The sequence below is a fragment of the Neomonachus schauinslandi genome, chromosome 16 (assembly GCF_002201575.2).
Source record: "Neomonachus schauinslandi chromosome 16, ASM220157v2, whole genome shotgun sequence".
Taxonomy (NCBI): domain Eukaryota; kingdom Metazoa; phylum Chordata; class Mammalia; order Carnivora; family Phocidae; genus Neomonachus; species Neomonachus schauinslandi.
This window is the reverse complement of record NC_058418.1, coordinates 11,343,390-11,368,666: the sequence shown is the minus strand read 5'-3', so window position 1 is coordinate 11,368,666 and position 25,277 is coordinate 11,343,390. Positions and strand designations below refer to the sequence as shown.

The following is a 25,277-nucleotide window of genomic DNA, read 5'->3' as shown; positions in this document are numbered from 1 at the left end:
CCGAACAAGCGGCCGCCTAGATCTTCGAAGTAAAAATGCAAGATGGCTGCTATTTCTGGCAAAAATGTCTTCTGTGGCCCAGCCTCACGGAAACCTCCGGGGAAGGGAATTTTGGGAGTTGTAGTTCAGCCCTGCCAAGTCGACCTGTTACACAGTCACCTCAGCTTTCACAGGCCTGAGCACCCTGCCCTGGCTGTGCGTTCTTGGGACCAGTAATTCCACGAGGGCAGGGGTGAATGGCATTCATATTTGGGGCTTAGCACAGGGGAGGGGCCCAGGGAATAATCAGTGAATTAATCAGCAGTTCTTGAAGAGACACGGAGTCCTAGGTTCTCCATTTAAATCAGAAACCTATCAGGGCACCTGGGTGGCTCAGTCGTTAAGCGTCTGCCTTCAGCTCAGGTCATGATCCCAAGGTCCTGGGATCGAGCCCCGCATTAGGCTCCCTGCTCTGGCCTGCTTCTCCCTCTCCCCCTCCCCCTCCCCCTGCTTGTGTTCCTTCTCTCGCTGTGTCTCTCTCTGTCAAATAAATAAAAAAGAAACCTATCTAACAGTATCATAGACTTTTATTACCTCCATGTGTGTGGGAAAATATGGACCCCTCCATGGCCTGAAGGGGATCAGGATATGAGACCCCCAAAACTGCTACTTTGGCATAAAGGTTATTTTGAGCTGAGGCCAACTGCAAATCAGCAGGTGTAGGAAGAGTTATCCATCCTCCCCTTATCTGCCTTAAAAGCAGGGCACAAGTTTCCCCTGCGAAGGTGTGTCCCCATGCTGTACCAGAAAGAGAAGAGCAACCTGCATTCCACCTGAGACAGGGAGTCAGCAATGAGATAAGTCTGCATAAACAGACCTCCCTACAATAACCCTATTGTCCATTCTTTCCCCCATTTATTTGTTGGTTGCTTCTTCAAGATTTATCATACCCTAAAGCCAAAACCTCCTTTCCTTTGTTAAAATAGTATAGAAGCCCCTGAGTCTAACTGCTTCAAATTTCACTTCTTTTCTGCCAACTCCTGTGCACATAAATACAACTGACTCTTGAACTGTGAAGATCTATTATATGTGGATTTTTTCAATAAATGCAGTACAGTGCTGCAAATGTATTTTCTCTTCCTTATGATTTTCTTAATATCATTTTCTTTTCGGGGCACCAGGGTGGCTCAGTTGCTTAAGCAGCTGACTCTTGATTTTGGCTCAGGTCATGATCTGAGGGTCGAAGGATCGAGCCCCACATCGGGCTCACACTCAGTGAGGAGTCTGCTTGTCCCTCTCAATTAGCGTTGGCTGTTTTAAGTAACAACTCTCCTGATAATGAACGGCGAGTCATCAGAGGTCATGGTTATTGTTAGGATAGTTGAAGGAACACTAAGTGGGAGCACCCACCAAAGCCTCACTAGGACCCTTTGAGGAGAGTGGCTCTGTCCTGGAATTACAGTGTTGAAACTGAGGCTCATCTGGTCATAAAGGCCAGGGAATGATGGATTGGGATCCAGGCTGTGAGCTCAGCCACTTTCTGCAGTGCAGCTCAGGGCCATGGGGTGCATTCCCTCATTCACATTCAGACATTCTACCCATTTCTGTATTGTAAATATTCGGGAATATTTACAATCCAGACCCATGTGGCATGATACAGATGCACACAGAGTATATAAGAATATGGAAACCCAGACAAGGGGCAACCAGTCAAGGGTTAATCCAGTCTGTAAACATCTGAGTTGGCTTCCTGGAGGAGGTGACACTGGAACTGAGTCTAGAAAGGGATAGATGATGTTGGCAGAAAGAATTCCATGGAGAAAGACCTGGAGGGGAGAGAATACTTGATTCCTTGGAAGATAGATAAGAATAGGTAAATATGGAAATGCATAAGGAAGAAGGGAGTTCACAGAAAAGGAAGTGCAAATGACTCCTGATGCTTAGCCCTTTGATTAGAGACTAGAACTTAATTATTCCAACCACTAAAAAGAAAGGAGAATTATGTAATGTGATCAAGGTGCTAAATATCACTACAATGGCAATCATATTATAATATTTAAATGAATCAAGTTAATAATATGTTGTACACCTTAAATTTATACGAGTTATAGGTCAAATATAGTCAATAAAAGGCGGGGGGGGGGACAAAGAAAAACAAAGTCTCCTCTCAACCCAGAAAACCTCTCCACAGGTGGAAGAGAAAAAAAAAAATAAGAGTTTTATTTTTTAATAAGCATTAAACCAGAATGTGATGTGCATCACAGGTGACCCACTAAGAAATTGCACAGAGAGAAAGCTCACCCCCTTACATAGCCAGGCAGATACAACTTATTACATACATCTTCTCAGTCTGAACACTAACTAGTCCTCAAGCTAGAGGACTTGACAGCCCCATTTGTCACACATAGTTCATCCTAAATTAGCCTGGTTATTGGGGGGTGACCATCTGTGTTAGTTAATTGGTTTTATCCAAAGGAAAAATAAACTTTTCCTATCTTTTTTTTAAAGACTTTATTTATTTATTTGCGAGAGAGCATGAGCAGGGGTAGGGGCAGAGGGAGAGGGAGAAGCAGACTCCCCACTGAGCAGGGAGCTGATGTGGGGCTCAATCCCAGGATCCTGAGATCATGACCTGAGCCAAAGTCACTTAACCAACTGAGCCACCCAGGTGCCCCTAAACTTCTCATATCTTTATGACTGGAGGTAGTTCTGCAAAGTTGGAATGAGGTGCCCCCACCTAAACTAGGCTCTTACCCTTCCCCAGAAACTGGGAGATAATCTGGGGGCGCTATCTTTCTTGCTGATTCTGTTTCAAAGACATGGGTCCCATGTCCTTGAAAAAAACATCCCTGAGTTGTAAAGGGCAAAGAAGCCTATTTAGATGTTTTCAAGATTTACATACATCTCGAAGGGACAGAGAAAGTATTTACTTACAACTACACATTTCCTAAAGAAAATACTTCTGAAAGAAAGCAGCGGGCGGCGGGGGGGGGTCTCTTTTCCTTTTTGCACCAGGGAAAACTAATTTTTCTTTCTCTATTTGTATTTACCCTTTCAGGGGTGACTGCAGGGAGGAAGTGGTGTGTCCTGTCAAATGCTACAAAACAGTAGCCTGAGGAGCGCCTGGCAGGATGTGGTGACCTTGGTAAAAGCAACTCTGGTGGAAGGGGAAGATGGAGAGACGGACAGGTGAGTGGAAGGAAGAAATGTATCCAGAGAATGGAAGATGCTTGTCTGAGAAGACAACAGGCAAGATAAGGAATGCAAGACCAACAAAGTGATTTTTTTTTCAATGAGTGGCTTCAGAGGATGTGTAAGATGGGGACACAGCCAATGCAGATGGGGGAGTAGAAGGCTGGCAGGATACAGGCTGCGTCAGCCACCGTTACCCCAAGAAGCACCATCTTGGGGGAATCTCTTGGAGGAATGGCCATTTTTGGTTCTATAAAGTTCAAGTCTACAGAAAAAATAACAGTGAAGATTTAGGTTCAGGGTCAGGGTTCAGCCAGGTCAGGGTCAGGAATTGGTTATGAGAAGATATTCATGGTCAGAATGTGGGTTTGGATGGGATGAGAGCTTGTGATTCTGGGGTCAGATTAGAGGTCAATGTCCAGAACACAGAGACCAATCTTCAGACACTATAAACCTGAACTTCACTCCATGTCTTCCTACTGTCTATTTCTCCTTCTCCATTCTGTAAGTTTCTTTTGCTCCTATATTTCATTTTTCTTTCTCCCTCTTCCTCTCTTTCCACCTCTCTCTTCTCCTTAAGCATGAGGAAGACAAGAAAGGGGTAAAGAAAAATTGTCTCCCTCACTCTTATTTTTGCAACTCATGCCCGCAGAATTTAAACAGCTTTAAAAGTTGGTTCTTTGTTGATTGACTTTAGACCCAACACGAATAATTTAGAAATCAAATGAGCATAATTTGGCTCAGGTCTCTTCAAATAAGTAAAATCTAAATTCCAATTCCTTTGTCTTCTGGAGTAGCCCACAGTTGATTTTTTTTTTTTCTTTTTGCAATGGATCAGTTACTTGTATTCGAGTTTTAAAATCTTGTGACTGGTTTCATAAATATAATGGGGCAAAAACCTTACTTCCTGTAAGGAAATCAGGCTTGACTAATCCTCATGCTGGCACAAAAAGAAGGAGAATTGCATGTTTGTAAGTGCAGATACATTTGAATATCAAAATAGTAGGGACAGTAAGTGATAGGTCATAGAGGAAATAGTCATAACTTATAAAAAGGCCAAACCATTAAAAACACAAAAGAATTATGCTAGAAATTAACCCTAGCCTTTTCCCACCAAAGTCTTCCAGTTGGAAATATCAAAATCTAAAATGACTCCTGGGTGATTATAGTTAGAAATTAATGAGAGTAAGAGCGTCTGTTTCAAACCCAGAACACTTTTTATGGAGTATTTTACAATCTCCAATAGGAGAATCACAGTGCAGAACTCCAGGTTTTGGAGAAAATCCATGTCTCCCTATGCAGATACCGACTTGGAAAGGGACTCCTGGCTTGTCACTGGGCCCGGGAGGAATCTGGATGCCAGGTGCCCTGGACTAAATGTGTGTGTCCCATCCCACAATATGTATGTTGTAGTTATTTATTTATTTATTTATTGAGTGCGTGAGTGACTGGGGGGAGAGGCAGAGGGAGAAGGAGAGAGAGAGAGAGAGAGAGAGAATCTCAAGCAGGCTCCATGCTCAGTGTGGAGCTTGACATGGGGCTCAATCTCACAACCCTGGGATCATGCCCTAAGGTGAAATCAAGGTCAGATGCCTAACCAACTGAGCAACCCATGCACTCCAAGGTGGTAACATTCTAATGAAAATCTCAGGCCTAAGAACCAGGGAGCCAGTGGTATAAATCCCAGTCCAAATCCGAAGGCCAGAGAATGGGAGGGCTGATATCCGAGGGCAGGAGAAGACAGATGTCCGATCTCAAGCAGAGAGCAAATCCCTGCTTCCTCCACCTTTTTGTTCTATTTAGGACCTCAGTGGATTGGAAGAGGCCCACTTGACTGGTGTGGGCCATCTTTGCTCAGCCCACCAATTCAAATGCTATTCTTTTCTGGAAACAGCCTCGCAAAAACACCCAGAAATAATGTTTTACTAGCTATGTGGGCATCCCTGAGGATAAAATCAACCATCACAGCACCCTTATAGGAAGCAGTCAGAGCTGCTTAGTTTTCCTTCAGCCACGTGAAGACACAGTGAGAAGTCTGCCATCTGCAGCCCACAAGAGGGCATCCTGATCTTGGACTCCCAGCCTCCAAAACTGTGAGAAATAAACTTCAGTTATTGATAAGCCATGGTATCTTGTTGTAGAAGGCCAAACTGACAAAGTCACCTGGCCACAAACACCAAGGGCATTGTGACCTGAACTGCACATCACATACTGGGTGCAAACTACCAAACCATGACATTGGGTGTGCACAGCAGCATCCGTCATCCACGGAAAAGATGTGTATGGGATTAGATTCAAGTGGGGATGGAAGGTACAGGCGTACACCTCAGCAGATGGCTCAGATGCCCACGGTACCTGCTCCTGATGCATCTCCCTTCACCTACACCTATGGGCTCATGGATATTCCCTGTGATCTGTTTACAGAGAAGGGGAACAACAGACCAGGTGTATGGACAGATCTGTATGATGGGTTGGCACCAGGCAATAGGTAGATGCTGGGTTAGCATTGCACCCATGTGGCCTTGAAAGAGTGATGTAGGGAAGTCCTTCAGGTGGTGAAACTTCAGGGGTCCACCTTGTGGGAGAGAGGGATGTCCTTAGGTCCACTTATGCATGGATCCACATGAGCCACCTGATCAAGGACTTAGAAAGAATAAAAGTATAAAGAGAAAAAAAGAAAAGAATAAAAGTATAAAATGAAGACAGGGAGGATATGTGGAGGTCCTCTGGGGGTGGGCACAGAGTGTGAAGATGTTCATGACCCATGCTGATGCCCACCAGAACAAAGGCACTGAGGAATGGCCATGTGGGCAGGTGTGGAAGCTCCACGTGGTTACAACAAATAGGCTAGCTCTCCGCAAGGCCGACCTGGCTGTTGACAGTACTCAGTGCCCAAACCAACAGAGGCAGAGGCCAATGCCATTCTACAGCAGGACTACCCAAGACATGCCCCGTCATGGAGAGGACTGAGCTTTATCCTCACAGGGGGATAGACACATACCGTGGGTTCCCATTTGCCTTCCTTGTACACCCAATGCTTCCTTCAACACTGCCGTTTGGGAACTTAGAAAATGTCTTTTCTAGTGCTGTGGTATCCCATGAGGTAGTGAGGTCATTAACTCACAGCCACGGAGCTCACTGATCTTCCCAGTGCCCCATTTACACAGAGACAGTTGGCTTATCAGAGTGATAGAGTGGCCCATGAAGGCTTATGAGGGCACCGGGCGAGAGACGGTACCCTGGCATCCATCAGGAATGTACATCTCAGACCAGCGGTCAGTCTATTGTGCCCCATCCCCCACAGCTAGAAGGCAGGAGTCCATGAGACAAGAGTAGAATAAGAGAGAGCCGCTCCCACTACTGCATACTCCCACCGACCACCCACTTAAAGAATTCTTGCTGCTAGTCTGTAGCCTTGGGATTGGTGTGGGTGAGGAACCCATCGCAGCTCTAATCAACTGGAAGCCATGTCCACAGCCCAGCCGTTTTGTGCTTCCCCACAAGGCAAAGAGGAGGGGCATTCTGCTGATCACCAGATGGAACGTGACTGCCAGAGGGAGGTTGGGTCGCTGGGTCAGGGAGGACTGTGTTTGGCAGCCAGGTGACATGTGAGGGGTACATCTTCCTATTTCCATGGCCAGTGGCCCTGCTCCATGGAAAACTGCAGACACTCAATAAAGATCATCAAACACCCAAACCTCCTAAGAATGAAGACTTATGCCCCACGACAATTGCTTAAACTAGGTGTTGGCAGGTAGTAAGCCGATACGGAATGGGTGGGGGAAGGAGCATCCTTCCGCACGCGGGACCTTTGCAGCTTTGTTTTTACATTATTTCCTGGCCCCCGTCTGCCTCTCACCGTGGCATATGAAGAACTGGCTATCGCCGTGGGCGTACAACTCATTGTCACCAGCACACCATGTTGCTGTGATTACATAATGGGTGGGAATGGTGTGTCCTCTGTACTGAGGACTCTGGTTTTCATCTGGACAAGGAGAAGGCATGGATGTGAGGAGGAAGAGCATGGACCGGGCCGGACACTTGGTTTCCTTCTCCCCCTGCTCTGTGCTGTGGGTGCAGATCTATGGGGCTGCATCGCAGGAATGCCTGTCCTCCAGCTGGGTTCAGTCAAGAGGAGCCCCAACGGGAGACCAGAGGAAGGACACTGAGTAAAGCCGGGGTGCTCATTCCCCAGCTCTCTCCCTACGGTGTGGGCTGGGTGGCTTTTTCAGCCTAAGATCAGAGCGTGTAGCAGGCAGCCCTCTGAAAACCTCCCCCACATATCCTTCCCCCTACAGATTCCAATAATGGTAGACTTCTCCCCCTTCTCGGGCCTAGGATGGCTACAGAGACCCAAGGAGATCAGCCTCAGGAAACTGCACAAACCTTCTATGTCAAGTTTCTCAGGTAGGATGAATCCCCCTTTGTGCTGGGGCCCTGCCTGCTAAGAGGGTAACACCACCTCCCCCAGGTCATGGTGGTGCACACCTACCTTTGACCCGAGCATCCTGAAGGCTCTGCTACCCTCCACGCTGGAATGGGGACATGCACCAGAACAGTGAAGGAAGGTCCTGAGATGGTGAATCTCTCACCGGGCTCCTCCCCTCCCCAGCCAGATCTCTGCGTGTCCTGCCCACCCCCTCCAAACACACACACAGAGAAATCCCATCATTCAGGGAAAGGACGATGTCTTTATTATCAGACACATGTGGCCACTCTTGACCTCTCTCAGAGGTCAAGTTCAGCTTTCCCCAGCTGCTTCTATATGTTATTATCAGGCCATGAGGTATGTGGGTGTGCTGAGGGATGATGATTCATGGAGAGGACAAGGAAATAATTCAGTGTCCAAGGCTGTTTGGTTATGAGGTCAGAAGGAAGGTTGGTTTAGGGGGTCAGCAAGGAGTTAAGAATCATAGGGGAATGGGGTCAGCAGAGAGGCATCCCACACCAGAGGGCTAGGGATAGTCCAAGCCCCACCACCCAAGCCAGTAAGGGCACGGGGGCTGCTCCATCTTGGAGAATAACGTCCAGCTTTTCCTCAGAGTTCTCAGTCACAGAGAAGACCCCAATTTTCCGGACATGGTTCAACAAGGAGCTGGAAGCTTGGGTCACGCAGCCCTGAATGTTCAATTCAGACTGTATCCCACCTACAGAGTGAGTCAGAGAGGTTTCAAAAGACAGCACACTTAAAGTCCTAAGACCCAGGAATCCCAGATCCCCCCAGCCCCCTCAGACCGGGAGACCGCGCTTAGTCTTCTCCTCCCTCAGACCTAGAAATCTGAGTTTCCAGGCCCCCCACCCTCAAACCCTTGAGTCAGGGCCTCAAGTACCCTCCCACCTCAGAACCACTGAATCCAGGCCCCCAACCCTGCATTCTTGGGACCCGGCCATCAGCACTTACCCTCCTGGATCTGAATGTAACCACTGTAACAATGAGTGGTGCCACTGGGGCACATAACATTTTGGGGGTTTTCTGGGCAAGATCCAAAGATGTTCACACAGACGGGACACTGCAAATTTCCCGGGGCAGGGGCAGCTGAAAAGTAGAGAGAAGGTTGGGGTGCACAGCTCGGCTCCTAGCTGGAGCCACCCTCCTCGATCCCCGGAGTCTCTGTGTCTCCCCATCTCAGGGTGTCCCCGGTCCCACCCAACCTGCTGGGCTTCCATACCTGGACGAGGGAGAGAGTTCAACAGGACGCTGGTATTGCTCGCCCTGTTGCACCTGTTGAAGGGGCAGAAATGGGCATAGGAGGCCACCAGCACTCCAGGGGGTCCCGAGTGTATGGTGATCTTAGAGGTATCCTGCTTCTTGCCCTTGCTGCAGCCTTTGCTTCCTACTATGATCGATTTGTGTCCTGGGGGGAAGGGGCGAGAGAGCAAAAGCTGGGCTGGGGGAGTGGGGCTCTGATGACCAAAGGCAGGAGGCAGAGCCAGGGGGGCTCCCTGACGCTCAGCAGGCAGGCAGAGGGTGAGTGCAGGTGCCTGAGTTCTAGAGCCTGGGGCACACCGAGGGTAGGGGGAAGGCTGGGGCCAGGGCCAGCTCTGCCGTCCTTCAGTTCTTCCTCAAATGCCGCCTGCTCAGGACAGCCTCCCCGGAGCACCCGCTTTCACACGGGAACCTTCACGTAACTCCCTACCTCCTTTCCCCACGGGGTTGCTCTTATCCTCATATCCGTATCTTTACTCTGTTTTGTATTTGTGGTTTGTTTTTTCGTCCCCACTGGCGTGTAAAGCCTGAGGAAGGAGGATGGAGGGGTCCACAGTGCCCCACAACAGCTGCCTGGCACACAGCGGGGGCTCAAGAAATCTCCAACGAACTCAGTGAGCTTACTCTGTGCTGGCTCTGTTCTTGCCCAGCCCCCCCACCCCGCACGGACCGTGACAACCCCCCAGCGAGGGAGGTGGTATCACTGCTGTCATTTCTCCCTGTTTCCAGAAGGGCGAACTAAGGCCCAGAAGAAGGAAGGCCTGAGCTTAGAACTTGAGGCATGAGGGGAATCCGGCAGGAAATTCAGGGGACAGGACCCAGGGTGGGGACGCTCAGGACCCTGAGTGCAGCCCACGTACCTACATCGACGAGCAGAAGTGTCTCCTGACACACCTCCCCAACGTTACAAAGCTCGTAGTGATCTGTGGTCCACCTGAGGGGCGTCCGAGACAGGTTTTGATTGCTGTACAACGTGACCCCTCGTTGACAGGTCAGACTAACTGGGGAGAAGGAGTTGCTGTGTAAGGGTCTGTGTAAGCCAGGGAATCAGCCATGGCCGTCCCTCCGGGTCCCGTGCTTGGGAAGGTGGCCACATTCTTGGGTCATTCTCCAGGTGACCCGGCCACAGAGTCTCTCAATATCAGATTTAGAAGGGACCTTGGAAGTCAGGGTCCCATTCACATTCTTTAACCTTTTTTTTTTTTTTTAAGATTTTATTTATTTGACAGAGAGAAACACAGCAAGAGAGGGAGTACAAGCAGGGGAAGTGGGAGAGGGAGAAGCAGGCTTCCCACTGAGCAGGGAGCCTGATGCGGGGCTCGATCCCAGGAGCCTGGGATCATGACCTGAGCCAAAGGCAGACGCTTAACGACTGAGCCACCCAGGCGCCCAAGACTCCAAAAGGTCCTTGAGGAAGGCCCCTCCTCCCTTTGGGTGTGACAGGCACCATGGCTCTTCCTTGGCCTACGTCAAACTCTACTTGCCCTCTCTGGCGCTCGGGGCCCTCATCTGGATGAGGAGGGTAGCCTGCCACTATATGTATATATATATATATAAAGATTTATTTATTTATTTGAGAGAGAGAAAGGGGGGAGGGGCAGAGGGAGAGGGAGAGAAAGAAACCCAAGCAGATCCACAGCTGAGCGTGGAGCCCGACGTGGGGCTGGATCCCACAACCCTGAGATCACGACCCAAGCCGAAGCCAAGAGCTGGACGTTCAACCCACTGCACCACCCAGGCGCCCGCACCATATATTTCTTTCCAGACCGAAATGCTCAGAAGCCTAGTGTGCACTGAACGTCTACCACGTGCCAGGCTGTGGCAGTTGCTGTGCATGGACCAGCCCACGAGTCTCACAGGGAGCTCCCCTCGCCCGGATTACCTCATTTCCTCACGGCAACCTCCAGTGTAGGTGGCTTAATCATCATCACCCCAACATCAAGTTGGGAAACAGAGGCAGAGGACTTGTGCAGGAGGCGCGGAAGCTTGCCCCATGTCCCAACCCAGGTGACTGGCAGAGCTGAGCTCAGAACGCAGGTGTTCCGGCTCCTTGGGGCGGGTGCCGACCATCCTTGGCCACCTCCAGCCCTCCGAGCCCTCGGGAAAACCACGAGTCTAAACCTTCTCTTTAGACCTCACATGGCCAGCAGGGATGGGTCCCTCGATGCAGAAGCACCCGGGCTGGTGAGGAGGCATCCACAAACGTGGCACCTTCACCACGGCCCCTCGAGGGAGGCCTGCTCATCTCCCAGCTACGCAGATGACAAAACCGCCCTCTGCTGCCTGCTCCAAGCCTCATCCCACTCCCCCCCCCAGCCCCCAGCTCCCCGCTTCCCCATCTTGCTCAATGGCACCTCCTTTCTTGCAGCTGCGCCAGGAAAATATTGCTGCCACTTTGGACAATTGCCTTTCTCTTAGGTTGCACCCATCAGGAAATCCTGTGGCTTCAGCCGCAAAATACCGCCAGGACCTTGTGGGCTTCTCACCAGCTCCACTGTTTCCCCCAGAGACCACTGGCCCTCACCTGCTTCGCCCCGATTTCCCGGCCCCACACCCAGCAGCCATGGGGGAATCCTCATAAGGGGGTAAGTCCATTCATGTCCCTCCTCTGCTCGGAAGACTCCAAAAGGTCCCCATCCCTCTCAGCATAAAATTCCTAGTCCTTAAACTCTGCCGCCAAAGGCCCAGGGGTCTGGTCTTAATAACCATTCAGATCGCTAGAGTCTCCTCCCTGTGTCCCCCACCCCTGCGGGGCTTCTTGCGAGCTGACACTCACCACTGGGGCTGCAGTCCTCACTCATTTTGATGGGCCCGATTTTCTGAATCCCGTTGAGCAGGTTGCAGCCTGCTTGGGACGTGCATCCTTGGACTCTCAGAACGCTGAGGCTATCCCCTGTGGACCGGGGCAGGGAGGGAGACGCTGCTAGGACCACCCCGCCCCCGGGGGAGCCGCCCTCCTCAGGTCCCAGCTTCTGTCCCTCACCAGAGAACCTGATCTTGGTCCTCAGACTCCTCCTCCTGCTGCTTTAGTGCCCCATGGGATGCGGGCATGGACCACAGGGGACCCCCTGTCCTGGCTCACCTTCCCTGAGCCCGATTGCCCCACGGTAGCAGTGCGTGCTCCCGGCTGGGCAGGTCAGTTCTGTGGCAGACTCGCAGTGTTCTGTAGACAAGCAGACTGGACACCTCAGGGAGCCCGGGCCTGGGGAGGTGAGGAAAGGGCTCCTGATGGGGCCTGCTCTCCACCGCCCCCCCCCCACCCCGCCACTTTGCTGGTCCCAAGAAGCAACCTCCCCAGTCTCCCACAAACGCTCCCTCCTTGGCTCCTCTCTTGCAGGCACGCCAGGGAATCAGGGACAGGTGGCAAGGGAGAGAGCAAGGGCCAAGGGGTGGGGCAAGAACCCCGAGGGGTCACCTGGGCCTGAGTACAGGAGGGGGCGTGGCGGGGGGAGGATTCACCCACAGTTTCCACAAAACAGTCCGAGAACACTAGAGCCCCGGGTTCACAAACTATTCCAAAGAGTAGAGAAACACGAAACATCGCCCCAAACCTGATCTGGGGATACCAGACAAGAAGGGTGTGGTCCATGACACTGTAATAGTGTTGTGTGGTCACACAGAACCACATGGCTGGTGAGCACAGCACAACACACAGAGCTGTGCAATCACTTTTGTATTCCTGACTAATGTCACACTGTGTGTCAACTAGGCTCAAGTTTAAAAAAAAATTTTTTTTTTTTAAGTTCCAGGCTAATTTCACTTTGGAAGAGGGACTGCCAAAACCCTAAATAAAACATGAGTGAATCAAATTCTAACTCGAAGAAGAAAAAGGAGGAGGAGGAGGAAGGAGCCTGCACTAGGTTAAGGCCAAGCCCGAGTCTAAGTGAGGTGGCTGAACACCAGGAAATCCCTGCGGTTTGCGGCTCCAGGACCAATAGAAGAAGGGGTGCTGAGGGAGGGAGCCCCAGAGAGAGCAGACAGGGAGTCGGGAGGGAGGAGGGATCCAGATGGTCGCTCCCTCTGTGCTCACTTCCACTCCTCAGCCCTGCTGCTCCCCTGCGCCCACCAGCCCCTTCCCTCCCCCCACCCCCCTCACACCTGCAGTGGAGGGTAGGTTCCAGAGCGGGAGGCTGGTGGACAGGCTGTTGCAGTTGTCCTTCTCCCGGCACACATGGGTGTAAGAGAGGACAGTGAGGCCAGGGCCTGCGCTATGCTCCCTGATGAGGACATCCTGATCCGCCGCTGAGGTGCAGCCCTTGCTGATCACCACGCCCACTTGGGGTCCTGCACCAAAAGAGAGTCAGGCCCTGGACTCCTGGGTCTGAGGGAGGAGGGGCTGGGGATCAGGCCTCTTGGGTCAGAGGGAGGAGGGGGCTGGGGGCCTGACCCCTGGGTCTGAGGGAGGAGGGGCTGGGGCAGGACTCCTGGGTCTGAGGGAAGAGAGTAGGCAGGCCTGGACCCCTGGGTCTGAGGCAGGAGGGGCTGAGGTCTGGACTCCTGAGTCTGAGGGAGGAGGGGGCTGGGGGCCTGGACTCCTGGGTCTGAGGGAGGAGGGGGCTGGGGGCCTGGACTCCTGGGTCTGAGGCAGGAGGGGCTTCCGAGTCCCTACACAGAGTACAGTAGGACTGGGCAGGGAAGAATGCTTCTCCCGGGAGAGGGTGGGAGTCAGGCTTGGGGCCCACAGGGCCTTCCTCACCGTTCTCAATGAGGATCAGCGTATCTTGGCAACCCCAACCATCCTCACATAACTCCTGGCCAGTTGTCCACTCAAGGGGCAGTTCCGATACATTCCTCAGAGACTTATGTGTCCCCCGCTGACAGATCAGGGCCTGCACTCCTGAGATGGGAAGAGAAATCCATCTGAGCCCATCCTCCAGGAAAATGCCCTCCCAGGTCAGGGTCCTCACTCACGGGGCAGCATGAGGGTGGCACCCAGGAGAGCCAGCTGCAGGGCAGGGCTCATGGTCAGGGTGGCTGGAACTCTCCCTCCTGTTCTTTCTTCTGGGTACCCCACCCTTTTATATCTTGCCAGGAAAGGGCGGGAGGGAGAGCCCTGATAGAGGAGGTCTGAGTCCACCCTCTGAGTCTCACGGGATAAGAAATCCGGGTCTCCCCTCCTTCGCCGGACCCAGGAGTCCAGGCTCCCTGACCCCCCGACACTTAGAAACATCCTGGCCCCCAGGCCCCACTGGTCCAGCTCCCCAGCCCCCTTTCCTCCTGCGCCCCACCTGGCAGGTGCCCACCCCCACACTGTTTCAGGGTAGTTTGGGAAGGAGGTTTCCTCAGGGCAGCCTGGCCACCTTCTGGCCCCAGGTGAGGATGTTGGGGATATGGCCCAACTGCCTGTGAGGACACTGTGCAGTGGGGGCTGGTTACTCCCTACTCGAACCTCTGCCCACCAGGGGTTCTTGCTTCTCACTCCTTTCTCTTTCTTTCTTACATTGCTTGCCTTTTTTTTCCCATTTTCCCCGATGTTCCCTCCTGCTTTCTATTCCTCTGTTCTCCCCACTCCTAAAGCAAGAGGAGCTGGGGTTCCTTCCATCTGGGGAGGGGAGAGGGGAGGGAGGTGGTCGTGGAAAGTGAGTTTCTGTCAAAGACAGGATATCCCTTGACAAAGCAGAGTTTCTTCCCTGGGATGTGCCAACAACCAGCTCTGTAGAGAAACAGCATCAGTGCAATGTGCCTTGTAACAGGGGCCTATTTCTGTGTATAAAACTCAGACTTTGAGCTACCGATCATTTAACAATCAGCTCGCAACATTCTGAAATGTTTAGCCATTGGCTTTTGCAAGCCTGTACAAACCAGCTCCAGCACGCTGGGGAGGAGAGGGCCAGGGAAGAATAGGAGCCTTGGCAGTGGCCGCAGAGCCGACAAGTGGGTGTATGAGGAAGAGGATGGTGGGGTGGGGTGATGACAGCAGCAGAGGGGGGGAGAGAGGTGAACGTGTACCTTATAATTCTAAGTCTCTTCTTGACATCTTTATACATTCTGTTTTATGTTTGCAAGTGTAACGTTGCCACGCGGGCAGGGACACGATTCCCACCGCATCTACACCACTCGTGGGACACACAGTGAGTAGTCGGTATATATTGATTGATTGAACAAACGAATGAAAGGTGGGGGAAGGTGGGAACAGAGTATTTGCGTAGGTCGTGCACCATGGGAACACTACTCCCTCCCCAATGAGTCCCCTTGTTGCCGTGGAAACGGTGCCCTCTGGAGATGTGTGCAACGTGAAGCAGTGTTTCCGGAAGGAGAGGAGAAGGAAGGATAGGCAAAGACACACAGAGGGCCATAGGTGGTCAGTGAAACGTCTTGCTTTTAGTCCACAAATATTCACTGAGGCTGGGCTCTGTGCCAGGCACCATCCCCGTTGCTGGGGGACTCGGGAAGACCAACAAGAATGAGGCCCAGCTTTTGTTGAGCTCACACCCGAGTGAGAGAGAGAGACACTGAGCAAACACGTGAGCGTGCGCACGCGCGCACACACACACGCATACACACACAGGGTGCTGAGTGCTGGGCAGGGTGAAGACCAGGTGATGTGAAAGAAAGTGAGTGAACTGGATCAGGGCAGGCCTCCCGGAGGAGGTGAACTATGAGCTGAGAACAGAATGCAAAGAAAGAGTTTGTCATGGAGGGCATGTGGGAAAGGCATTCCAGCCAGAAGGAAGAGCAGGTGCAAAGGCCCTGAGGTGGGGCCACTCTTGGCTTATGTGAGGATTAGAAAGAAAGCAGGCTGGGCGCCTGGGTGGCTCAGTTGGTTAAGCGACTGCCTTCGGCTCAGGTCATGACCCTGGAGTCCCTGGATCGAGTCCCGCATCGGGCTCCCTGCTTGGCAGGGGTCTGCTTCTCCCTCTGGCCCTCCCCCCTCTCATGTACTTGCTCTCGCTCTCATTCTCTCTCTCTCAAATAAATAAGTAAAATCTTTAAAAAAAAAAAAAAAGAAAGAAAGAAAGCAGGTGGTTCGGCTGCAGAGAAGGAAGGGGGAATCGATGGGTGCTGAGGGTAGAGAGGCTGGCAAGGGCTTGGCAATGCAGGCCTGAGTCAGGATATTAAGGCAACCTTCCTGGGAGTCCCACATATTTCAAGGGGCAAATGCAAGGCTGGGCGTGGAACTATTTAGCAAAAAGGCTTACAGTTGTAGGTGTGTGAAACTCTGCTACCAGGCCGGATCTTGTTGCTCCCTGATTGTGAGGCCTTGGGTCATTCATTTCCCCTCTCCCAACTGCCTCATCCTCTTCTGTAAAGTAAGGCTGATGATTATCGGCACCTCATGGGTTGCTCATGGACCCAGAAGCTCAAGAATGAGCAAAGAGGGGGCACCTGGGTGGCTCAGTCATTAAGCGTCTGCCTTGGGCTCAGGTCATGTCCCAGGGTCCTGGGATCGAGCCCCACATCGGGCTCCCTGCTCAGCGGGGAGTCTGCTTCTCCCTGTCCCACTTCCCCTGCTTGTGTTCCCTCTCTCTCTGTGTCTCTCTCTGTCAAATAAATAAAATCTTTAAAAAAAAAAAAAGAATGAGCGGGGAGGCTGGGTTCATTTGAGAAAGACCCTGCAATGCAACCACGGGTGTAGACAGTGACTCTTCCCCTATACCAGAAAAACTGGGGGCCATTGATCCGGGGGAGTTGGGCACTGGCCAAAGGCATAAATGCTCAGGCCTTGCAGGGATTCTTCGGATGATGGCTCTGGACAGACATGAATCGCTGCCATGAAGGAGGTCAGGGCTCCTGCACCGTCCTATAATATAGTTCAGAGGGACCCGGATCATCTGAGTTTCTACAGAACATCACACTGCTCCACTTCATTGACAGATTTATGTTATTTACTCAGACACAGTGAACAAGAGGTATCAAGCACCCTTGATGATTCAGGAGGAAGACATGTGTGTGCCGGAGGGTGGGCAATAAGCGCCCCCCGCCATCGTGTTGGTGTAAATCCTAGGGGCCCAGAGGTCCAGGGCATGTCCCCCAACAGTAGCCCCCGTGTCAGCGGAAGAGACTTTCCAAAGCCCTCAGTGGACGTCTGAAACTGTGGGAATACCAAGCTCCATATGTACTATGTGCCTTTCCTGTCCATACATACGTATGATAAAATTCGATTTATAAATTAGAGGCAGTAAAAGATTAATCACAATGACTAATAATAAAATAGACCGATTATAAGATACTATAATATAAGTTGTGTGCATGTGGTCTCTCTCTCAAAGTATCTTATTGTGCTGGACTCACCCTTCTTTGTGTGATGACAGGAGATGATAAAATGCCCACCTGATGGGGTGAAGGGAGGGGAATGACGCAGACCCGGTGACCAGTGTTCAGCGAGTCCTGGTCTTCTGACCATATGTCCGAAGGGGGATCATCTGCCTCCAGACCACGGCTTACTGCAGGGGTGGGGGAGGGGGTGCCGCTGTACTTCTTCTGAGACAATTTGCTACACCTTTAGAAAAAAGATCCCTTAAGATTTGGGGTGGGGAGGGGCGCCTGGGTAGCTCAGTTGGTTAAGCGACTGCCTTCGGCTCAGGTCATGATCCTGGAGTCCCGGGATCGAGTCCCGCATCGGGCTCCCTGCTCAGCAGGGAGTCTGCTTCTCCCTCTGACCCTCCCCCCTCTCATGCTTTCTATCTCATTTTCTCTCTCTCAAATAAATAAATAAAATCTTAAAAAAAAAAAAGATTTGGGGTGGGGAGGGGGGCGGATGTAGCATATTTGACATGCTACTCCTACTCATTTCTGAGCAAACCCACAAGACTGCCAGTTTTGGGGTTTTTTTTAAGATTTTATTTATTTGACAGAGAGCACAAGCAGGAGGAGCGGGAGAGGGAGAAGCAGGCTCCCAAGACTGCCAGTTTTGAGTAGATCCTAGAGTAGGAAGGGACTCGAATGAAAGGCATGTGACCCAACAGACCCAATGTCGTCAAAAGCTTCTGTGATATAAAGAGATAATAGGATAATCACAGTGAGAAACTCAGGGTTTGGGAGCAAAGATACGACTCCTTCTACAAATAACTGTCTTCCATTTAGAAAGCAGCTCCTGGGGCACCTGAGTGGCTCAGTCAGTTAAGCGTCTGCCTTCGGCTCAGGTCATGATCTCAGGGTCCTTGGATTGAGCCCTGCATTGGGCTCCTGCTCAGTGGGGAGCCTGCTTCTCACTCTCCCTCTGCCCCTGCCCCCGCTCATGCTCTCTCTCTCTGTCAAATAAATAAATAAATAAAATCTTGAAAGAAAGAAAGAAAGAAAGGAAGCAAGCAAGCAAGCAAGCAAGCAAGCTCGTGGCTCCTTACTGTGTCCCAGGGGAGTCTGCATACTGGACTCTGGGCCACCAAGGGCATCCCGACCTGCACTGCACATCACATACTGGGCATGCACAGCAGCATCCATCATCCACGGGAGAGGTGTGTGTGGTGTGAATGGGATCAGGCTCTCGCAGGTCCGGAGGGCACAGGCGAATGCCTCAGTAGGTGGCTCAGATGCCCATGATGCCTCCTTCTACTGCCTCTCCCTCTGCTTGCCCCTATGGGTCCATGGGGATACCCTGTGATCTGTTCACAGAGAAGGGATGGAACAGACCAGGTTTATGCACAGATCTGTGTGGCGGGCTGGTGCCAGGCGGTGGGTAGCTGCTGTTTAGCCCTGCACCCCTGTGGCCCTGAATGACGTAGGGATATCCTTCAGGTGGCTAAACATAGTCACCTGAGGGCCTCACCGAGGGCCACACCGTGGCAGTGGATCAGCCGGAACCGTGAGGCACAGGTGGGAGTGAGCCTGCTGTTTTCAAGAAGCGTCTGCCTGAGAAGGGCTCATCAAGAGGATGGGGTGCAGCTGGGACTGGGGGTGATTCCAAGTCTTCCAGGTAGCCGGGGTGGGTGTGGGCAACCAAGGGAGGGCCATTCCAAGCAGAAGGAACGACGGGGCAAGGCCAAGGAGGCAGGAAACGCCCGGGCACGTCTTGAGAATGGCTGCTGGCGGGGAGGGGGGCCTGGGCTGATCAGGTACCTGCGAAGCCAGACCGAGGGGTTGGCCTGTGTCCTGAGGGCAGGGAGCCACGGAGGGGTGCGAAGCCCGGAAGGACGCTCTGCCAGGGAAGCCTTCTGACTGCCCATCCCTTTTCCATGTGGACATTCTCATCTTTTGGTCACTCCTTTCCCCCACGTTTGCTCTCTAGGGTCATCCGAAGGAACCAACTGACCCCAGCATCAACATATTCACCTCTGCTACCTCGGTGGGGATGCTACAACCACCTCAGCATCCAATATGGCGCTCTCCACCCGCACTTCTGTCTCTGCCACCACCAGTGATCACTTGGGCAACTGTAAAATGATCACAGGACTCGCCTTACCTGTACTCCAGCTCCCCCCCACCCCACCTCCCACCCCCAGAGTTCTCTCTGTGCTGCTCCCATGTGATGGAAACCAAATCCCCAAATGTAGTTTTGTTTCCTGATCCGAGTTATTGTATTGGTCATGGTCCCAGCAGGATAATGGATGCTACACCCAAACTGGGTAATTTGAGTAGAATTTATGAAAGGAACTGCTGTTTACAAACGTTAAGGTTGGATCCAGGGAAACACAAAGGGTGGTGCAGGAGTTGGGAGTCATCCTGTATTTTAGATATATCATCTGTTGTGACAATATATAACAAAGAGTCAGGACCACTGGGAACGCAGGTCAGGTTGTGCACTGCACAAATGCTCTACACCTAGGGGGTGCCATGCACTTTGCAGATAACATAACTTGTAGGGAAAGGCTCAATACTGAAACAGGGAGAGAAAGCTCCCCTCTACAAAAACCCACACCTGGACACAGGCCACGCACATTTATGATATGCTGCTAAATGTTTAACTGCTTCCCTGAGGGGAGAAATAAAAGCTCTGATTTGTAGTGTTTGCCAATTTCCATGTTGTAAATATTCCCACCATGGCTGATTTCAAGCTACCATGATGTCTCAGAACATGGAGCTGGCAAGTAACGCCCTGTGGCAACCGTTATATGATATTTTTACCACACTGATGCAATAGATGTATATAAATAATCTCAAGAGCATAGGTAATACTTGGGGCACTTGGGTGGCTCAGTCATTAAGCGTCTGCCTTCGGCTCAGGTCATGGTCCCAGGGTCCTGGGATCGAGCCTCACGTCGGGCTTCCTGCTCAGCCGGAAGCCTGCTTCTCCCTCTCTCACTCCCCCTGCTTGGGTTCCTGCTCCCGCTGTCTCTCTCTGTCAAAATAAATAAATAAAATCTTAAAAAAAAAAAGAGGTAATACTTAAAATGCAGTAAGATCAAAAGGAAGGGACAGATTTTTAAGTATTTGTTACCTTTGTCTTAATATGATTTGGTTGTAACTTCACATAATTTAATTTTTAATAAGGTTGTGTTTAGCCCTGGCTTGCAAACTTCCTGAAAATTTAAACATTGGTCTCATAAACCAGGCAGAGTCAGTTCCAGCATGGCCCACACCCCACAGCCAGCCAGTGAGTATGCAAATATGGGCTTGGCTATATACCCTGCCCTGAGCGTGCTCAAGGATCCTCTGGGCTCTCAATCCTTTTTTTTTTTTTTTTTTTTAAGTGGGCTCCATGCTGGGCTTGAGCTCATGACTATGAGATCGAGACCTGAGGTGAGATCAAGAGTCAGATGCTTAATCAATGGAGCCACCCAGGCACTTAGGCTCCCAATTCTTAAAGAACTGATTCTTGTCCTCCCTTCCATCTCTGAACCTGTCAGGGTACCCTCACCTCTGGGTGGGTGGCTAGGGGACCAGGTGTGGTCACTGCCAGAAGCAGGTGCACCCCAATATCCAAGGTGTGTGGTGTGTGAGCATTGGGACCATCAGCACTGTGGGTCTCACTATTATGGCTGGAGAAGTCACCCAACATGACCAAGGGGCAGCCATGCACAATCCCCAAGATCTAACAAGGCCAGAATCCCCCTGGCAGGAGAGCAGTGGGAAAAGGGAAAGCAATGGATACTGGCTCTCACTTTGATTAAAATTTAAAAAAAAAGAAACTGGAGCCAAGTATACAAAAAAACAAAATTCTTTCCATGATCTTACAACCAGCTTGTGACCAATCAGATGAGACAACTAGAAAACTCGATGACCAGAGGCATCAATTTGTCTGACTTTTTGTAACTCTCTCTTTTTTTTTTTTTAAGTTTTATTTAGGTAATCTCTACACCCAATGTGGGGCTCAAACTCACGACCCCGAGATCAAGAGTTGCACGCTCCACCTACTGAGCCAGCCAGGTGCCCCTGACTTTCTGTAACTTTTAAAAACTTTCCAGTGAGAATGATTAATTAGGTTACTCAAATTTACATATGGACCCAGTCAAGAACCAATTAATAATTTTCAATCCCAAATACATTTAGGCTCAAATTGAAGATAAGTTCATATGTGTACTTCCTTTTAAGGCATTCTATTTGGTTCTATCCAACCTGTCCCATAGCTATCCCTCACCAGCAAGAACAACACTGGTCACATCTCACATCTGAGATTTTTCTTTAACGCTACTTTTCCCAGGCCCAACAAGAAATGGTTATTTGGGTTTTGCAGCAACATATTATGTCTGTTACCTACGGACCCATACAAAACCATCCCAAAAAGGGGCACCTGGGTGGCTCAGTCGGTTAAGCGTCTGCCTTCTGCTCAGGTCATGATCCCTAGGTCCTGGGATCGAGTCCCACATCAGGCTCCTTGCTCCACTGGGGGCCTGCTTCTCCCTCTGCCTGCTGCTCCCCCTGCTTGTGTTCTCTCTCTCTCTCTGTCAAATAAATAAAATCTTAAAAAAAACACAAAACAATAGCCATTTTATCTGTGCACAATCCTGTGGGCCACCAATTAGACTGGGCTTAACTTGTGCTTCTGCTGGTCTCACTTGGAGATGCTCATGTGGCTGCATTTGTCTGGTAATTTGATTGAGGCTGGATGGTCTAAGATAATATCACTCATGTGTCTGACAGTTGGTGCTGGTGAGCTGGGCCTCTCTGTCTACGTGGTTTTTCATGCTCAATGTTCAGCCAGATTTCTTTAGGTGAGGGCCCCACACAGCAAAATAGAGGAAGCCCCAATGTGCAAATGCTCATGTTTGTTAAGTTTATTCTAAACTTATTGTCTCATTGGCCAAAACGAGTCACACAGCCATGCCCAGCTTATTTTATTTTTTAAAAGATGTTATTTTTTTAAGTAATCCTATACCCAATATGGGGGCTCAAATTCACAACCTTGAGATCAAGAGTCATGCTCTACTGACTGAGCCAGCCCAGGTGCCCCTGTGCCTAGCTTTCAGGGATAGAGAAACTTACCCCGGCTTTGGATGGGAAAGGCAGCAAAGATACACTGCAGAGGGGTATGGTAACAGGGATGGGAAGAATCTGTAGCCATTAAGCAATTTATACTGACTATATAAGAGTTTTAGTTGAAGGGGTGAGTGTGTTTTCTGTAGTTGTCTCCTGACACAGAGGGCTGGCCATTTTGTAGAATTCTCTTTGGCAACTTGAGTTGCAGGGATTTGGGAACACTTCACTCAGTCAAGGAACCTCTGATGGATCACCTTAGGATCTCAATTACCTGAGGGCAAATGAATTCATCAACTCTCCTTCTACCTCTTTGTCATCTTTGCTCTTAAGAATTTCCACTGGGGGGGGGGCGGAGCAAGATGGCAGAGGAGTAGGAGACCTGGATTTCGTCTGGTGTCAGGAATTCAGCTGGAGAGGGATCAAACCATTCTGAACACCTACAAACTCAACAGGAGATCGAAGAAAAGAATAGCAACAACTCTCTGAACAGAAAAGCGACCACTTTCTGGAAGGTAGGACGTGCGGAGAAGTGAATCCGAGGCGATATTCAGGAGGATAGACGGCGGGGGAGGGGCCTCCGTCGGCCGCTTCTGGCAAGTGATAGAGCCACGGAGCACAAAATCGGAACTTTTAGAGTCTGCTCCGCTGAGGGATGTCACTCCGGTGGCTAAGCGGGGGGGTGGAACCCTCACGGGACAGTGTGGTCTCAGGACCCTTGGGGTCACAGAAAGACTGGGGGTGCCTGAGTGTGGCAGAGCTCCCAGGTATTGGCGGGGAAGCCAGCTGCAGAGGCGGAGCCCAGGCACGGGCTCTCAGCTCGGGGTTGCCATAAACCATGATCCGCGGCACAGTCGGGCCCCTGCTCCTCCAGCAGGGACCCAACAAGCAGCAGATCCAGGGAGACTCACCTTCCTCCCCCGGGAGGAGCGGCGCGGGAGCGCACCGCAGGGATCTGCTGGGTTTGGAGACTCCACACGGGGTCGGGTGCCGGAGATAGAAATGCTGGGTCACAAGCCAGGGGAGCACCGAGTGCGGCCGGAGACCGGAAGATGGGAGTGATTGACTGCTTTTCTCTGGGGGCACACTGAGAAGCGGGGCCCCGAGTTCTCAGCTCCTCTGGGGCGGAGATTGGGAGGCCGCCATTTTCACTCTCCGCCTCCAAAGCTGTACGGAAAGCTCGCAGGGAACAAAAGCTCCGGAGAGCAAACCCGAGCAGATTACTTAGCCCGGACTGGGCAAGGGCGGGGCAATTCCGCCTCCAGCAAAGACATTTGGGAACCACGGCAACAGGCCCCTCCCCCAGAAGATCAGCGAGAACAGCCAGCCAAGACCAAGTTTACCGATCAATGAGAACGGCAGAACTCCAGCGCTAGGGGAATACTGCACATAGAATCCATGGCTTTTTTACCATGATTCTGTAGTCTCTCAAAGTTAATTTTTTTTTAACTTTTTTTTTTAATTTTTCTTTTTCCCTTTTTCAACCAACATCTTATCAATCCCTTTTTTAAAAAAAATTTTTATTTTTCATTTTTAGAGTCATATTCTATCCCTTCATAGTAGTTACCTGTATTTTTGGCATATATATATAAGTTGTTCTCTCTTTAAAATTTTGAGTTAGTTTCTTTTAACAGATCAAAATATACTCTAAATCTCTAGTGTATGGTTTTTTTCTACTCCCCTGCCTGATCACATTCTCTCCCTTTTTTTTCTTTTTTTTTTTAAATCCTCTTCTTTCTTTTTTCGAACAACTTATCAATTCCTTTTATAAAATTTTTTATAATTCCATCTTTACAGTCATATTCCATCCCTTCATCATATCAACCCTTATTTTTGTACATATATAAGTTTTTCTTTCTTTAAAATTTTGGGAGGCACTTTCTTCTAACAGACCAAAATACGCCCCAAATCTAGTGTGTGGCACTGATCTATGTACCAGCCTGATCATATTTGATCATATTCTGGTTTTTTTTGTTTTGTTCTGTTTTTGTTTGTTTTTATCTTTATCTTTATCTTTTTCTTTTTCTTTTTCTTTTTTCTCTCTTTCCCTTGCTTTTCCCACTGCTTCAGGTCTTTTCTGATTTGTTTAGAGTATACTTTCTGGGGACGTTGTTACCCTGTTAGCATTTTGTTCTCTCATTAATCTGTTCTCCTCTGGACAAAATGACAAGACGGAAAAAATCACCTCAACAAAAAGAACAAGAGGTAGTACCGACTGCCAGGGACCTACTCAATACGGACATTAGTACGATGTCGGATCTAGAGTTCAGAATCATCACTTTAAAGATACTAGCTGGGCTTGAAAAAAGCATGGAAGTTATTAGAGAAACCCTTTCTGGGGAAGTAAAAGAACTAAAATCTAACCAAGTCGAAATCAAAAAGGCTATTAATGAGGTGCAATCAAATATGGGGGCACTAACTGCTAGGATAAATGAGGCAGAAGAGAGAATCAGTGATATAGAAGACCAAATGATGGAAAATAAAGAAGCTGAGAAAAAGAGAGATAAACAACTACTAGATCACAAGGGCAGAATTCGAGCAATAAGCGATACCATAAGATGAAACAACATTAGAATAATTGGGATCCCAGAAGAAGAAGAGAGAGAGAGGGGGGCAGAAGGTATACTGGAGCAAATTATAGCAGAGAACTTCCCTAATTTGGGGAAGGAAACAGGCATCAAAATCCAGGAAGCACAGAGAACCCCTCTCAAAATCAATAAAAATAGGTCAACACCCCGACATCTAATAGTAAAACTTACGAGTCTCAGAGACAAAGAGAAAATCCTGAAAGCAGCTCAGGAGAAGAGATATGTAACCTACAATGGTAGAAACATTAGATTGGCAACAGACCTATCCACAGAGACCTGGCAGGCCAGAAAAGACTGGCAGGATATATTCAGAGCACTAAATGAGAAAAATATGCAGCCAAGAATACTGTATCCAGCTAGGCTGTCATTGAAAATAGAAGGAGAGATAAAAAGCTTCCAGGACAAACAAAAAATAAAGGAATTTGCAAACACGAAACCAGCCCTACAAGAAATCTTGAAAGGGGTCCTCTAAGCAAAGAGAGAGCCTAAAAGCAACATAGACCAGAAAGGAACACAGACAA

The 25,277-nt window shown here is 50.1% G+C and overlaps 2 protein-coding genes across 2 annotated transcripts in view; both read right to left on the bottom strand.

The window, feature by feature from the left end:
- The window catches only part of LOC110582288 (carcinoembryonic antigen-related cell adhesion molecule 4-like), a 34,693-nt gene extending 29,336 nt beyond the window's left edge, over positions 1-5,357 (bottom strand). Inside the window, exon 1 of the mRNA XM_044911370.1 lies at positions 5,335-5,357. Coding sequence (XP_044767305.1) covers positions 5,335-5,357 — 23 coding nt within the window. The remainder of the gene's footprint in view (positions 1-5,334) is intronic.
- Positions 5,358-8,097: 2,740 nt separating this feature from the next.
- CD177 (CD177 molecule) lies at positions 8,098-13,841 on the bottom strand. Its single transcript, XM_021681461.1, has 9 exons — positions 13,790-13,841; positions 13,575-13,715; positions 12,977-13,162; positions 11,961-12,080; positions 11,651-11,771; positions 9,739-9,875; positions 8,841-9,026; positions 8,573-8,707; positions 8,098-8,318 (listed from the first exon to the last, which is right to left on the bottom strand). Exons 1-9 carry the CDS (start codon positions 13,839-13,841, stop codon positions 8,098-8,100), a joined length of 1,299 nt encoding a protein of 432 aa, XP_021537136.1.
- Between the last annotated feature and the right edge of the window lie 11,436 nt (positions 13,842-25,277).